General features: G+C 37.1%; 1 protein-coding gene across 1 annotated transcript in view; it reads right to left on the reverse strand.

Moving 5' to 3' along the window:
• Window positions 1-16,168, reverse strand: part of ELP4 (elongator acetyltransferase complex subunit 4) — a 143,016-nt gene that overhangs the window by 123,577 nt on the left and 3,271 nt on the right. Inside the window, exons 2-3 of the mRNA XM_036384998.1 lie at window positions 11,887-11,922; window positions 2,304-2,425 (exon numbers count right to left, since the gene is read on the reverse strand). Of these exons, the coding sequence (XP_036240891.1) occupies window positions 2,304-2,425; window positions 11,887-11,922 (158 nt within the window). The remainder of the gene's footprint in view (window positions 1-2,303; window positions 2,426-11,886; window positions 11,923-16,168) is intronic.

Below are 16,168 nucleotides of genomic sequence, written 5' to 3' on the forward strand. Positions count from 1 at the left end.
TCAAAGGATGATGGATAAATTGGTGGGTGGTAATATATATCTTAGGCAGCTGATCAGGGCTTTTTATCCTCTGCCTGTCTTTTAGTTATACACAATTTCAAGATAATTATGGTCTATAAGAATGTCTTTTCCCCTTCCTACTACCAGCAATATTTGTCTTGGTTATAGGTTCAAGAAACTTCCAATCACATCACAAAATTGGAATAGGGCAATTATGGCATTTCAGCAGAGAGCTGAACGTGCAAATAGACTGACCACACCATATGGACATTTAATATGGACACAGTATGGACAGTTAATGAACTGCCTTTATGAAATACACCAGCTAATTAGATATTGGCTGTGGAATGTATTGAACCCATACTTGAATTTTACAAAGTAAAACCCAAGCCTTAAGGGTAATTCAGGTTGATTTCTACCATGTCTGTGTTACCTTTCCAGTAAAGAATACAGTCCAACCAGGTATTGAAAATAAATTAATTACTAATCTCATTAAATGGAGTGCCATGTTATTCAATGGTCAGACAGGCTTTATTAAAATCCCAACACTGTGGAGTCATCCAAATCCCAAGCAGCTCATTTTTCAGACAGGAGAGATCTTCCTGAAGCACCTGAAGGTGAGGGTTACTTCACTGACACAATACAAATCAGAGAAATTAACTCTGCTGTGCCTTGTCTGCTAAACAAAGTTAGTGTTGAACGGGCAAGGTGAGAGTAAACAGCACAGACAAGAATATTGTTGGATACACAAGGGCACAAAGGAAGGCAGAAATCAAAACAAGATGTTGTTGATGCAGCAATATTGTCCCTGGATTTATAGTCTCCTGTGGCAGCACCACCATGGAGTCACAACAGAGGAATGCAGCATTCCTGCCTAGTGCCTGCCCCTGGAAATTAAGGAGGAAAATAATTCCATATCAGACAAGAGAGTTGGGTAAGGCATAGCAAACTGACTGACCCCAAACTCCAAGTGGTACAAGGTGTATGGCAGATGTATGTAACAGTGTCTGCTTGTTATCACGTAAAGGAGCCAGAAAAAACACGGCAGGCTATGAAAAACTGAATCAAAGGGGAATGAAAGAAAAATAGAATGTACATTAGCTACTCCATTTTAAGAAAATTTAATGCAATGTAATAAAAATACTAATTTGGATAATGAAATCTCAATGAGAAAAACAACTGCAACAATCGTGTTGTATCATTAGGGAGTCAATACTCGATTGTTATTTATTTAAAACCACTTAATTAAAAAAATACAGCACATTCTTAGGTAATTTGTACTTGCAAATCAAATTTTAACCTGTTTGTTTAACCTTTATTCTAAGCCACAAGTGAGAAAAAATTTCACCCTTAAATGAACCCTCTTCAGGTTTAGGAGCATTAAAAAACTGATTTTTCACAACACGATAATTTCATTTCATTAAGAATATACTTTTTCCTGAATACTGAGGATAATGTTCAAGAGGTAAGGCATAGAATTTACCATCCCTAGGTAGGAAAACAGTAGAGTAATCATTTTGTCCAGAAATAATCTCTGAAGACACTTAAGGAAATAGCCAGACTTCACTTGATGCAGAAGTAATCAGGAAATTATATGTTACTTCTGATATTAGGAAAACGCAGCCTTAGAAAGACATAAAATATTTAATGAAATTTTGCAAGATTATCCTCACACTTCAGCATTTTTTGCACTGTTGATCAGGCTTTTTCCCTTATGCAATTTTCTCATGACAGAAACTATCAGTGTTTGATTGGGAGTCCACTGAAGTCTGGAGGGATCCTTTCTGTGTGACCTGATCCAAAGCTGACCAAGTTCCCTAGCACAAAAAAGAGTCAGAATGAAATGTAAGTGTAAAGGAGATTGTAAAGATGTTCAATGATGTTTTTATTTTCTACAGGAAACTACAATAAATATCCACACAAACTCTACACTGTTTCTACCACAAAATACTGGAGGCAGCTTAACTACACTTCCTCCTGAGCAGGAGGAAACTGTAAGCAGTTGGGTTTACTGAAACCATCCCACTAAGCCAGTGGAATAAAGAAATAGAATAAAGAATAAACAGGTTCCAAGCCTGATTTGGCCTTGGGAGGACCTTACTCCACTGTCCATAGATGGGAGGTAGAGACCTGAATTTAATTCCCAAATCTGGCTAGTGTAAATAATCCTGTACTTCCCAACACATTCTTATGAATCACCAAGATGAATTCATTTGTTGCTACACAATATGGACACTTTAAAATGCATTTCATTAATAAAGAAATTACAGCTTTACTTATCAAAAGCAATGAGTCTTATTTACCTTCAAAATGTTGTCAGGATGCTCTTTGGCAGAAGCCACAAACAGGTCATGTCCACAGACAACTCCCTCTGCGAGAAAATACTTGAACAACAAACTGGAGTAAAGGCCATATTTATCCTCCTCTGTGAAAACAAGAATGGTTGGATTGTTTTTTGTTAGATAAATTGCCCACCTGTAGGTTGACAACACTGTAAATGGCCTCTTTAGGTCTATCTCCTGGAGTATAGAATTTACAACAGAGAACAAAGGTAAAATAGGACTCCAAAACTTATAAAATAATGCTTGATAATACTGTATTTCAAATTTTTCAAGCCAGAGGAATAGTCCTCAATCAGGCATTTGATTCTAAGATATGGATGGGACACAGCCTCCTTACAAGGCTTCCCATGAGTATCAACTAAGATGGCTGAATTTATGGATTAATGGCAAGGGGTTCCTTAATTCAGGAAAACTATGTTAACATTTATATTCCTAGTGCTTAAAACCTGCTTAAAATATTTGTTACCTGATGCTTTTCAAAATTCAGCCATATTTGGCATGCTAAGCCTATAAAGAGGTAACATTCAGAATAGAGACATTCTTATGTCAGCATTTATTCCAAAGTTGTGAAAACTACAAAAGCCAAATGGATGTATTGAAGAAACCAAACCATTAGCAATGCTTTTTTTGAAACCTAACCAGAGAAAAAACAGAGCACATTCAAGAGACTCGTGAATTTGCAGTTTAAGCAGGGAGACAATGCTTGTTAGCAGACATTGTAAATACTGGCCCACTGAAATGAAAACACAAATTCTGACTTTGGAAAGAGCAGCATTTCCTTCAGCTTCCCTGGTGCAAGTGTCAGAGATTAGGAGAATTAGGAAGTCTGAATGAACTCATACAATTAAAACTCAGCATAACTTCAAGCTGTGGGAAGTGGATGTGTGCAAAACAACTGAAATCTGAACCATCTCTGATTTTTTGTTCTTTATTTGTAGGAAGTACCAACAATAGCACTGTTAATGCTTTTTATGGTTTTTGGGAGAAAAGTGTATGTGCTACATTAGGTTTCACTTTTTCATCTCTTAATCTGGCAGCTGAAAGACAATACACAGGGGTGCTGAGGCAGAAAGATACAGAGAGATATTTCTTTATACAGAATGAACAAAACTCAATTTATTATTTGTGTGACTTGGAAAATATTCCCTAACTACACATATGAACTAGTAAAATTAAAAATAAAAAACCAGTAACAAAGAGAGAAAATGAAAAAACTTGTTATTCATATCCAACTTGCAAAAAACAGTAAAGAAGAAAATAAACGTACTCTAACTTTGACATGTACTACAATCAAAAGGAATCAATGGAGTGAAGGAGAAAAGGAAAGGAAGAAAGTGTATATCCATAAAGGAAAAGGAAAACCAATAGCAATGGGGAAACCTAGGAAACAAATCACAGGAAAGTATTGTTGCACTGCTACACTCCTAATATCTTGCACGTGTACTGATACTCTCAGTGCTCAGATTAACAAGAAATTCAAACCACAACTGCTCAAAACCATGGAGAAAACACAGTTCTCCAAGAGATATTCCCCAACCTCCATGGGATATTAGGTAAAACAGAATTTGTTTCCTGCTTTTTTAAACTCCACTGTTAAATTCAGTATTTGGGATAGTAGAGTCACTAGAAGTTACTCTAAAGCAGTAGCTCAAAACAGAGAAAAATGTTTCATGATCCAGTCACTAAGACAAGAAATGACATAAAACTGGATATCCAAACAAGCCAAAGGGAATACAATAATTACAACACTCTTACTACTAGTTCAGGCCACTCTGCAGTTTGCTGTAGAGTCTTAGGATTTTAAGAACTTAAATTGCATTAACAGAACTTACCTTTGATACTGTTGACCTGCTTAGGAGGCCATATTAACCTTCAATGTACTGGCAATAACACATCAACTTTTTTTTTTAGATTTTTAATAAGGGTCTTGTGAAAAATATGGAGAGCTCTGAATCATAAAAAACACAGGACTGACAAAACCTCACTGGTGACAGTACTGGGTTCCTCATCAAAATTTCATCAGGATGGATTTCCAAACTGCAATTTACTTGAGAATTTGGAGCTTGTAACTAAATATTAGATCCAGTTTACTCTTGCATCCTTACAAAGCCATTATTAGTGCTACTGAAGAACTGCCTTCCTACTAACTCAGTGATGAGACTGAGGATGTAGAGCCAGCTATGAGACTCAAGTGGACACAAGGCTCAATCAGCTAAAACTGCAACACTCCCATTGCAGAAACAAAGACAGAACTGACACTACCTAAGTTTTGAAGAAGTATTATAGTTGTATTTTGTACACAGTCTTTGCAGCCTGCTTAAATCTTAAACTGTTTCAAGAGGGAAATAAAATCCCATTGCTCAATAAGTGTCCCTTGTAACTGGAGTCCAGACCACTGCTCCTGCCCCCTCAAACATTGGCTCTCTAGTTATTCTTACTGCTTTATTCCCAGTAATATATTATTCACACTATATTGATTTCCATGTGCTAATCTCCAACTATGAAGCTCTCAATTTCAGAAGCAAAGACCTCTAGAAATCAAAGTGGCAGCATGAGATTTACATTTTTTGTTTTAAATTGTCTGAGGTACCTGAAAGAAGCCACCAAGGCTCCCTTGTAATCACATCACTGTGGCAGATGTCACTGGAAGGAGACAATTTTGTTAGAGCTCTCTCCCTTTGAACAAGAGAGGAAAAGGAACACTCGTCAGGCACTCTGGAAGGATCCTCAGCTGCAACACTTACATCAGCCTTGCTGAATGAAAAATCTTGGGTTCTCAGTTTTTAACTACAGGTTAAAGTTCACCTTCTTCACCATCTGAGGCACAGAAACACTGAGTTGATATGTATTTAACTGACATGTAATGGAAAATAAGAAAATGTCTCGTTGAGTCCAAGTGTTTTATGGTTTGAGTCTGTGTGTACAACTATACAGACAGTCTTTCTGGATCATCATTTTTGATATTAATTATTCCTTAGAAAGTAAACAATTTCTTGTGCCAAACATAACAGAAACTCCATAAACCATGCATAAATACAAGAAATCATATGATGTGTTGGTGATCATTTAACTAAGCTAAGAAGAAATATGGCTGTAATAGTTAAAAAGAATTTTTCTCAAATTTTATTTGAAATGCTGAAATGTTAAACATATTGTAGAAATAAAGCCATGAAGAACTAGTATATAAACCTTTTAATTGACTTATTGAGATTCTAATTAATTTTGTTGATTCATTTGATTTATTTGCAATATAACAGGGCTAGAGAGGTTCTTACATTGCCGTACTCTTCCAAAACATATTTTGCAAAACAACACGGAATGTTCAAGTTAGCAAATTAAAATCACATTCAGTGTAAGGGCACATCATTTTAACACAAGCCTTTCTTTTCTTCTTAAATTTTCATAAGAGTAAACTTGCAGTAAAAAAAATTAAATTAAGAATTGGAAAGTGATCTAAATATAAATCACCTCATAGTTTCCTACAGTACTCTAAGGATTAGATGTGTCTCAGAAAGCCTTTACAAACAGTGTATCTGGAATTGTTAAAGTCAATGCATCTGTAAGAATCCCTCAGTTCTTCAATTTGTCAGATAGAGGATGCTTTTTATTGATTCATTTCTAGGTCACTAAACTTTTGTGGTATTCAAAAGATCTAAAGTGCATCCATATGGGGCTTTTCTGATAGCATCCATTGTACCCTGGCTTCAATAGTTACATTCAAAACCAAAAGAGCACAGCTTTCTTCTTGTAAATAAACAAACAAATCACTTAGCACAGGTACTTCAGCAGCTCACTGATGACTTCCATAGGATCCCAGAATGAAGCACTTTCCTGAGAATGCTTGAAGTTAGCATTTGAATGGCTAGGACAAATTTTCAACCGTTACCTTTATCTTTCCAAACTCCTCCACATCCAAAAGAACCACCTTCACTCAGGACTTGTAGGAACTAACACTTCAGATTGTTTTAGTCCATACTTAGGACAAGCCTGGCCCAAATCTTTAGTCTCAGCCTCTGCACTAAAGAGCTGGTCCTTCATTGTGAGCTTCCCTTCCAGCTACCAAGGCACATGAACAAATCAGGCTCTTGCAGCTGCAGCTTCCTTTCTGGGTGCAGTCCCCACAAGTCACACACAAGGCACTGAGCAGCTTTCTGCCATTCTTTTGGAACAAACAATGAGTGTTCTCCAGCTAAGCAGCAGGTGAGTAACTAGTGAAGCATGAAACTACACATGGAAAAGAGATTATTTACCTAGAAGTTATGCATATTGTCTCCAGGACAAAAGCTCCTCTGATCCTACAGATAAGGACATAAATAAAATAGTCTGTTGTGACTATCCATGGGTCTCTTTCCACATGAGTGTGCTTTCCTGGCTGAAACAGTAACAGAGAAAGAGCAGGGTTGTCACTAAGAGCACAGGGAATTCCAGCATATAACCCTATAGCTGAGCACTAAGGATAAAGAGCAATTCCTATTTAGGGGTCTTTTCAGCACTGCACTGTATAGGTTACTGTGGAGTCTTTGCTTCTTTTTTTTTAGGGTTGGGATTAAATTAAGTTAAACTCTTGTGGGACTCAAGATATTTATTAGTTTTCATTTATATTACAGTCTTACAAACTGTGAGTTATACAGTACTTCACTCAAATAAACTAAAAATGGAGCCATATCTCTCTCTCTACAAGGCCTTTTAAGGATAAACTGTCCAGTTAGGAAATGACACCTAAATTATTTTTACTTTTAACCCAATAACTACTTATCTGCAATGTGGACATTTTATCTAATTACAAAATATTACCCAAACCCACGGAGAAGGTGAAGAAGAAGGACCAGCCTCCACTTTAATACTCCTATCTTGTTTTACATATATTACTATATTCTAAAACTTAAAACTCTTAAGTTTTCTATTAGGCAATATTCTACACTTCTATTTAAACTACACACTTATAATCTCAGTCTTATCATTCAGTTTTGGAAGACTTTTCTACAGCCTCAGGGCCAAGGCAGTGTTCCCTTGGGGTTCAGTGCCTGTCAGCACAGAAAGTCTGAAATTCTCAGTAACCAGGGTTCCAAACAGGCTACCCAATACATAAGGGACATTTCTCCACACCTGTCTGTAGCTACTACTCAAAGAAATTCATGGGTTGTAGAATTAGGTCTAGAATCTTAAGGCTTTTATCTAGGGCACAGAAAAAAAAAAAGAGAGCAGATTTGTGTGAGGGACTGTAAAAATAGAACTCATTTAAAAATTAAGGAAACAAATTTAATTATAGAATTGATATGTAACCATGTGACCTTAAGGAAAAACTCCCTCTGCACAGAGGCATTCATGCTCCAAGAGAGGGATGCAGAATAAGCACCACTAGAGCTGGAAGATGAATAAAAAGTCAGGAACAAAACCCACCATAAGGTAACAAATATCATATCAATAAATACTGTATTTATAATACCTGACTTTCAAACATCACTATATTAAGCAGCATGAGGGTCTTTGAAAAACTCCAGTGGTCATTTACAGTAGAATTGCTCAAAATGATGAGAGCTGTAAGAAGAATAAGCCTGCAACAATGTAATGTACAGATGGCTTATTTTTTTTTCTCTCTACAAAGTCTAGACAGGTTGCCCTAAAGCTGCCAAAAGCCTGTCATAGCCTATCAGTATTGATAATTTTTTTACCAGATAGATGCTTCTACACTGTGGTCCTGTGACCTAAGGTGTGTCTTCCTCCAGCTATGAAACATCTCTCTAAATAGCTGCGGGTTATAAAATGAGAATGTTTTAATAATCTCAAATTCCATTTAAAGATACTTTTCTAATGTCCACGTTTACTAAGCTTGAGGGGATATACTTTGTGTCACTTGCATTTAATTAGCACATGCCAAACCAGAGTTGTCAAACACATAAGTTACAATATTTGGCATTTAGCCATACTTCAGGAAGGTGAATTCTGCTAACTGGTATTTTGTCGGATTATATTTAGCAAATCACTGTTTTGTACCTCTCTTGAGATTATCTTTTTCAGCTTTAAAAAGATGATAAATTCAGTTATATTGGCAAGTGAAGAGAGGTCTTACCAGTCAGGTTAAATTGCATGCCTAACAAAAATAAAAGTAGCTAATTAAAGTAGCTGAAACTGCTTCAAGGCTTACAATGTACAAGTATAGACCTGTTTTTCACCAGACAACGTTAACTTTTAATAACTGACCTCAGCTACCAACAAAACCCCTCCTACTGATAATCTTTAAAACATTTAGCTGACAGTGACCTTGTCAAAACTGGGGCTTTTAAAGGTAAGCAAGAAAAGGTTCTTACAGGGTGCTCAGGACACCTCTAGTGAGGGTGCTGCAGCTCACTATGCAGAACGTGTTATATAAACAAAGCTTACCTTTAAAAACAAAATAACAATTTAAAATTGTTTTTAAAACATTTTAAAAAACTACAACAATTATTATTATTATATAGCAACATATTAATTATATATAATATATTCATTACATATAATATTATATATAAATTAATATGTATTTTGTTAAAATAAAAAATAATTTACAAACAAAATATCCCCCTGCAAACTCTTACTGGGGTGGCAAATCACTCATGCAACAGCTTGAAGTACACTGGAGTGGAGAGGGGAAGGAGTGTGCTTGTTTTACTTGTTTGTTTTGAGAAGGGGGACTGTCCTGGGAAGCTGATCTTCTGCAGCAGGTTCAATCAAACCACAAATGTGGTCTCACCTCCATCCTGAACAAGCTGCTTTGATGGGGTTCCACAGCAGAACGCTTCTTAGAAACCCACTGCTGTAAGGTTTCTTTAAAACTAAAATAATAGTTAAAATCCTAATTCTGGTTAGATGAACAAACCTCAGGAAGTCTCAAGCTGCTCTGGTAGGTAGGATCTTCCATGAAAATACCATGTGCTTCAACTCTCTAATTTTCATATAATTAAAACACTGTCAAAAGAATATACTATAGAATTAAGCTCAACTGAAAATCACAATGCTCTTTATTATGAATTGAGTTCAAAAACTTGCACACTTCTATTTCAAACAATATTTTACAGTCTTATCAAGTAACCTGTGCCATTACTACATCTTCAGAACACAACAGTTCAAATAAATATTTTAATACCCTGAATCTACTATTATTTGGTTAAATTAACCAAGATAATGAGTCAAATAATGAAGATGAGCATTTAATTTGCAAAGGGAGCTAAGCTAAAAGTAATTCAATTTATTCTCACCTTAGAGAATGTTGAAGGAAGGGGAAGAATTTAACCTTTTTGTAACACTTGGAGTACAACACAGAAAGATCTTCCTAGGAGGTTTATCACTGACAGCTTCAGTCCTGATAATATTAAGCTTGCCTAGACTAATCTTCTGGCAGAATTTCTTGGTGTGCTGACAGGATATTCTAACAATGCCATTCCAGTGTTACCTGCACCAACTTTAAAAATCAGTCTCCAAATTTTTAGACTAATGAGTCATGAATAAATATAGTTCCTGCTTTAAGACTTTTTGTATATAATTATATGTTTCGAAATAACATATGGTAAGTCTCATTTGGGAAAAAAATTCATTTTCAGATCTAAAAGAGACATTCTCAAGCTAAGTTTCAGGTCAGATCACAAATACACAACCAACACAGGGGATAAGCAAATTCAAACCTACCACTGAGCGTGGCCAGATATGCACTCAGAAGGACCAAAGTTCAGGCAAAAATCCTTTTAGGAAAAATCTTCCATTGAGCCATCAGCATCCACATGAGTGTTTTTCACATCCACAACACCCTGTGGTGAAATATTGCACCACTTCTTCCATTTAATGACAATTTTCCTCCTAGTGGATTCATTGGACAGGCCACCCAGCCTGTCTACTGCAAGGGGCAGTGAATATTGTCATGGGAAGACAAAATTAATCCAGACTCACAATCTCTGATTTATGTAAAATAGAATAGGTTCCAACTTTTTTCTTCTTCTTCTTTTACCACAGCAAGATTGCAGCTCTTCTCAAGCTGAAAATGTTGGAATTAGGTAATGTCAGTTATTTCTTCTGGCAAGCAACTTTTCAAATTACTTAACCTGCACCACACCATACACTAATTTATATACTTTATGTAAAAACCAACATTTTCTACGACTCAATGGCACATCAATAACTGTCTCTAATGGATAAAATGAAGAAATAAAGACTAGCCTTGAAATAACAAGCCATAGTGGGAGCAATCACCTTCCTCAATGGCAAAGAGAAAATTTTATTCAGTCTCTAGTGCGGGTTACATGAGCCCTACACCAACACAAAGTAACATGCTATAATTCCAATAGTGGCCAAAAGAGATTTCAAATAAGTTTTCCCCAAATCCCACTGTTTGGATCTTAAGTGTTAATACCAATTTTTGAGTTGTAAAATTCAAAATACATAACCAAAACTCTAGATACAAATTCAGTTTCCCAAGCAATGATTGTCTTCCACAGGAAAAGTAAACACAGATAAAATATCCAGACCACAGTGTTTTCATCTCTTTTAGAAAATGAATGAAAATTACTGATTAAATCTGTCTCAAGGCTGAAAAGCCACAGTCTGTAGAGCTTCTGTTGGTGTCTATCATTAGAGACAAGCAGGCTCTTAAAACACTCTACAGGCACAACTCCTTTGAAAGCACCCAAATCACCCAGGCATGTGCCAGTCTGCTTTGTCCCTAGGCAAGGCTGAAATCCAGTCCTGTTCTCAATTATGAGATTCAAGTGCTCCTTCAGGGTGGAGATTAATACAAGAATTCTTCATTTTTCTGCTGGTTTTGTGTCAACTCAGTCAAACAGAAAGGAAAGCTGAACACCTCAGCTGCAATGGAGATGGTCCCAGAGAGCTGCACTGTGGTCTGGAAAGGGAATTCTGGTGTAAGCTATTTAATCATCTCAGTGTGCCTCATCCACACCCTGACAGAAAGCAGCCTTCCATCACCTTGCTCTCAGCTGATTCTGGCAACCAAAAGATTCAAAGGTCCTGCATTGCACGTCTTCCTCAAATTTAAAAAACTCCTTTGTGATGATACACAGTTTGAATCTAACACAGTTTACAAAATCTTAACTAATGTGTGCACTCTGCTATTAAGACCTGAAATGTGCTAAATGCCTTGTTTTCAAACAGATTTCTGGGGTATTCTTTGTGGGTGCTCAAGCCTGTCTAAAATTAAGATTTTGATTCACCTCCAGTAATTCTTGAGATGGACAACAGTCCATTCTGAAGGCTACACAGAGTGAAGCCTTCAAAACGTTGATTTTTACATAAAGTATATAAATTAGTGTATGGTGTGGTACAGATTAAGTAATTTGAAAAGTTGCTTGCCAGAAGAAATAACTGACATTACCTCCAGTAATTCTTGAGACAGACAACAGTCCATTCTGAAGGCTACACAAAGTGAAGGAACCTGAGGGTTATACTTTCCTGAAGTCTGACTTCAAAAAGCAGTGCAAAGAGAGGCTGTTTAATGAATACATTCAGGAGTGAAAAGCTTCAGAATATGGCTTTAAGAATCTATATATTCTATACTAACCAATAAGAAGAAGGGTTCCAACAGCTACGCCTCCACCTGGAAACAAAACAAAATGAAGAATAAAGTAAGACTACACTTTAATACTATGTTAGAGAACAATTAACTTTTCTTAGTTTATAAGTCAAAGAAAGGTGATAACGGGGAATTTAAAAATATAAAAGTGAACAACATTTTAATTACCTTTGCAATACTTACTACAATTCTCTATTATGAAATAATTACACATTACATGTAATTACATACTGCACATTACAATTACTTTCACAATATACTGTACTATCATCATTGTGGTAAAAAGATCCTGCAGAGCTCTATGCAACCACGCTCTAGTACTACAGTGGTGATGTATGGTCTGAGCCAGCAGATTTTTACTGGAATAACTCATGTGAGTAAACAGTCTCCAAATAAAATTAAATTAATATTAACCACTATCAAGTGATTCCACTACAGTGGAATATCACTATCAAGTGATATTCCTTTGTATCAAGAAGGATGTAAGCTAAGTGACCAACTAAGATTTTAGTAGATTTTAGCAGATTTCCACCCAAGTCTTCGAAGCAAAACCTGGCTCCACTGCTTTTTATCTTACTGACATGGCAGCAAGACTTTCACCCATTGAAACCTGGATTGACAGATCATAAATGTCACAACACACACTATGAAAAAAAACATACACTACTGAAGAGAATAAAGTTTTTTATAGTAGGTATTGGACATAACTCCATGAATTCCTTTATAAGGACAGTGAAAGAAGAAATCTTATTTTATTTTCGGGAAAGAGCACACTAATTTGTAATCTGAATTCCAAGAATTACAACAGTGGAATAACCTGAAATCAGACTATTTTCTTTAACAATTATGGAAGACTGTGACAGGAAAGCTAAAAATCCCTGGAAGCGTTCAGGCTGGCCACATGTAACCAGCCTACTGAAGTGTTTTGCATGGAAACTGCAGGATGTTGTCTGCTATTCTGTACTGATTTAAAAGCAACTTAGGAGCAAACTAATTGATCAATCCCATCAGCACAGTATGCAAAGTTCCAGAAGTCAATTCTGGACTGCACAGATGGACTCCAGTGAACAGGATCTTTCATTTTATAAATGAAAAAAACTCCACTAAAAATTGATTCCAGTATGACTTGGATCAAATTCTTAATCTTCAGCTTTGCTAGTGGGACTACAAATGCCTGCAGTGTCTGCAATGTTGATACACACAAAAGGAAGAAAAAAAGCAAATGGCTCTCCCAAAGGCCAAAAAGTGCTAATATTGTTGCATAATAGCACCTGAATTAAAACCAGAACAGGATCACTCTGCCATCACGCACCACAACTTGAGCAGTACTGGAACTGAAAGTGCTTAGTCAGCTACTAATTTCATAGTTATAGAAAAGCAGAGTCAAGATGTACAAATGCCTCAATATCTACAGCAAGCTGATCAGGTAATTAATCAATTTCTAGATATTTAATAAAAAACAAACAACAAACCAATTTTAAGTGCTGTTTATCAGAAAGTTAGCATCACTCATGAAATCCCCATGTCCTAAGCCCATGATTTTTGTTCCATTTATTTGTTCAGGAGATAAATGCGAATGAACCCAAAAGATGTACCAGAGGGGAAAGCAAAAAAAAAAAAAAAAAAAAAAACAAAGAAAAAAAAAACCAACAGACCAAAATTTGAAATAATACTGATGTTTGACACAAAGTATGCTTCCAATAGTCACTGCATTTAATTGTTCAGGGAGCCAGAACACACAGGTTACTAACAACAGTTGTTTAAAATGAGCACATGCTCTATACAGCCCATAGGAAAGAAAAGCTCCAAATGTTGAGATTTTACCAAATGACACAGAAAATATGATTAGAGCAGCCATAAGTAATGTATTAGCTCATGGCAATAAGGACATTAAAACCTTGGTTAGAGAAAAGTTCACTTGTAGCCATGACAGTAGGGTCTCTTCTGCTTTTACAGTGAACTTGTTTGTCAACCAGTGCAGTGAAAATTCTCTCAAGCTGCATTTTCAGATCATCCATGGTACTGTTTCTACAAGCCAGAGCTGTAACATATGTGCACATACACTGGTTGTCAAAGGCAAACTCAGGTCAGAGCATTGTCTTTACTTTATCATTGATGGTCTGACAAGTGTCTTCTATGAGAGGGAATGCAAAACTATTGCAGTTACCATGGTTACACCTTCATATTACAACGAGCAACAATACTAGTAAATTAAACAAAAGGCAACAGGAAAAAATATGCTGTTGGAATCAAAAGGAAGAGGCAAAATCTATAAGTTTCCCAAGAAAGCTGCTGTGAACTTGTCATTTCGCCTATTTTCATTTTTCTTTGCCAGTATCTAAGGCAGTAGAATATATAAACATCTGAGCAAAACTTGTAACTTTCCACATTGCTACTTACAAGAGAGATTTAAGATCTTATGGAGAGAAGCACAACAAACTTTGCAAGCTGAGAAGTGCCCAGATTGTTTTCAAAGCATATCCCTGACCCTTTTTTCCAGCAGACTGAAACAAACATTCAGTACACCAGGCATGTGATGGTTATATTACACAATAGTTGCAGCTCACTCCAGAGAACTGCTCTGGCACACATCAGGCATATATGGCCCATAAACCTTGAAAGTAAACTTAGAGAAATAAATAGAAAATATCCATAAATAATATATATATATTTATAAATATATATATATATAAAACAAAAATTAAAAAATTATAAAATAAACTCGGGAAGTGCAGAGTGCCCTGATGGTAACACTGCATTTGAAATCCAGCACTTATCTACCACTTGTCTTCCAAAGGAAATTCACTCCTTTAGAGTGAGCCACAACGATGTAACCATCAGCTGTAGGGTGAAAGAAAGTCCTCCTTGGATTCTTTGCCTTTTCCTCTCTTCAGAAGCTCCTCATTGTGTGTGATAACACCATGCTTTCCCTCACTCACAGGCTGCACTTTCATGTCTGGCAAACAATTCTGTATCTGGGTTACAGATTTTGAACAGAGCAAAGTTCAACTCAGGCCCAAGCCAGAGAGTTACAGGACTGCCTAGTCACTGTTACAAAGTATGTCTACGAAAATAACAGACTAAAAGAGTTTGTACTAACTTCCACTGGGAATTTATACAAAAAAAGAGATTGTCCTCAGTCCGTGGTGACAACAAAAAATAAATATTTTTACAGTCAATTATTTGATTGCTAGTGGGCAAGACAAAAGAAAAGCACCAATATTCTTTCAGAAATACATAAACAGCATTCTGCAACACAATCATGAAGCATTTCCACACCCAGAAAAGGGGCACAAAGCAGACCAAGTCAACACCTGCAGAGTCACCAGCACAGTGGGCTCAGGTTTAGCTTTTCTATTTTTCACATTCTGTGCTGCTTTAGTGTGTATTTCCTGAGCTTTGTATTAAGAGGATGGTGAGCTCTGTGCACAGAGCAGGGAGACAAAACAATTCCTGCTCCAGCTGGGCACCAAGGACAAATGATCCCAATCTCAGCCCCAGAGCACAAACCCCGTGGGCTGGAGAGAGAAAAACAAGCAGGGTGGGACTGCAGGGGCTAAAGCTGGAATGGGACAATGAACTGCAAGATGCAAATGGAGCAGAACTGATCCCAGGCAGAGAGCCCGGGAGCGCTGGGGCATTTTGGGGCCATTTTGGTTCATCTTGGGTGCAGGCCTGGCTGGGCTCTGGTGCTGCCCAAGGTGGATCCATGGAGGAGATGCTTTGAATCAATCCCTGCTTGATTCTTTACCTCTGCCCAGCCCCTGCTCTAGGGCAGCCTGCACAAGGGATCAGCACCATCAGAGGCTCAGTCCGATGCTCCCTTTTACTCAGATCACATCTGGAACATGAGGTCCAGATGACTTTGAGCTCCTCCATCCAAGAAAAAATAAAGATAAACTGAAGTGAGTCCAGGGAGGGGAATGAAAATGGGGCAACTGATTCAAGAGAAGAAGTTGAAGGAAGTGGGCTCGCTCAGCCTGGAGAAGGGAGGAAAAGCTGAAGGCCCTTGGGTGCCCAGGAGAAGCTGCTGACACACTGCTAGAACCCTGGGTGCTGAGAATTTCAGACTTTCTGTGCTGGCAGGCACTGACCCCCAAGAGAACACTGCATTTGACCTGAGGCTGTGGAGAAGCCTTCCAAAATGGAATGACAGAACTGGGATTGTGGTTGTGGAGTTTGAATAGAAGTGTGTAATATCATAGGGTAGAAAACTTAAGAGTTTAAGGTTTTACAATATAGTAATATATATAAAGCAAGATGGATGTTT

The sequence above is a fragment of the Molothrus ater genome, chromosome 6 (assembly GCF_012460135.2).
Source record: "Molothrus ater isolate BHLD 08-10-18 breed brown headed cowbird chromosome 6, BPBGC_Mater_1.1, whole genome shotgun sequence".
Classification (NCBI taxonomy): Eukaryota; Metazoa; Chordata; class Aves; order Passeriformes; family Icteridae; genus Molothrus; species Molothrus ater.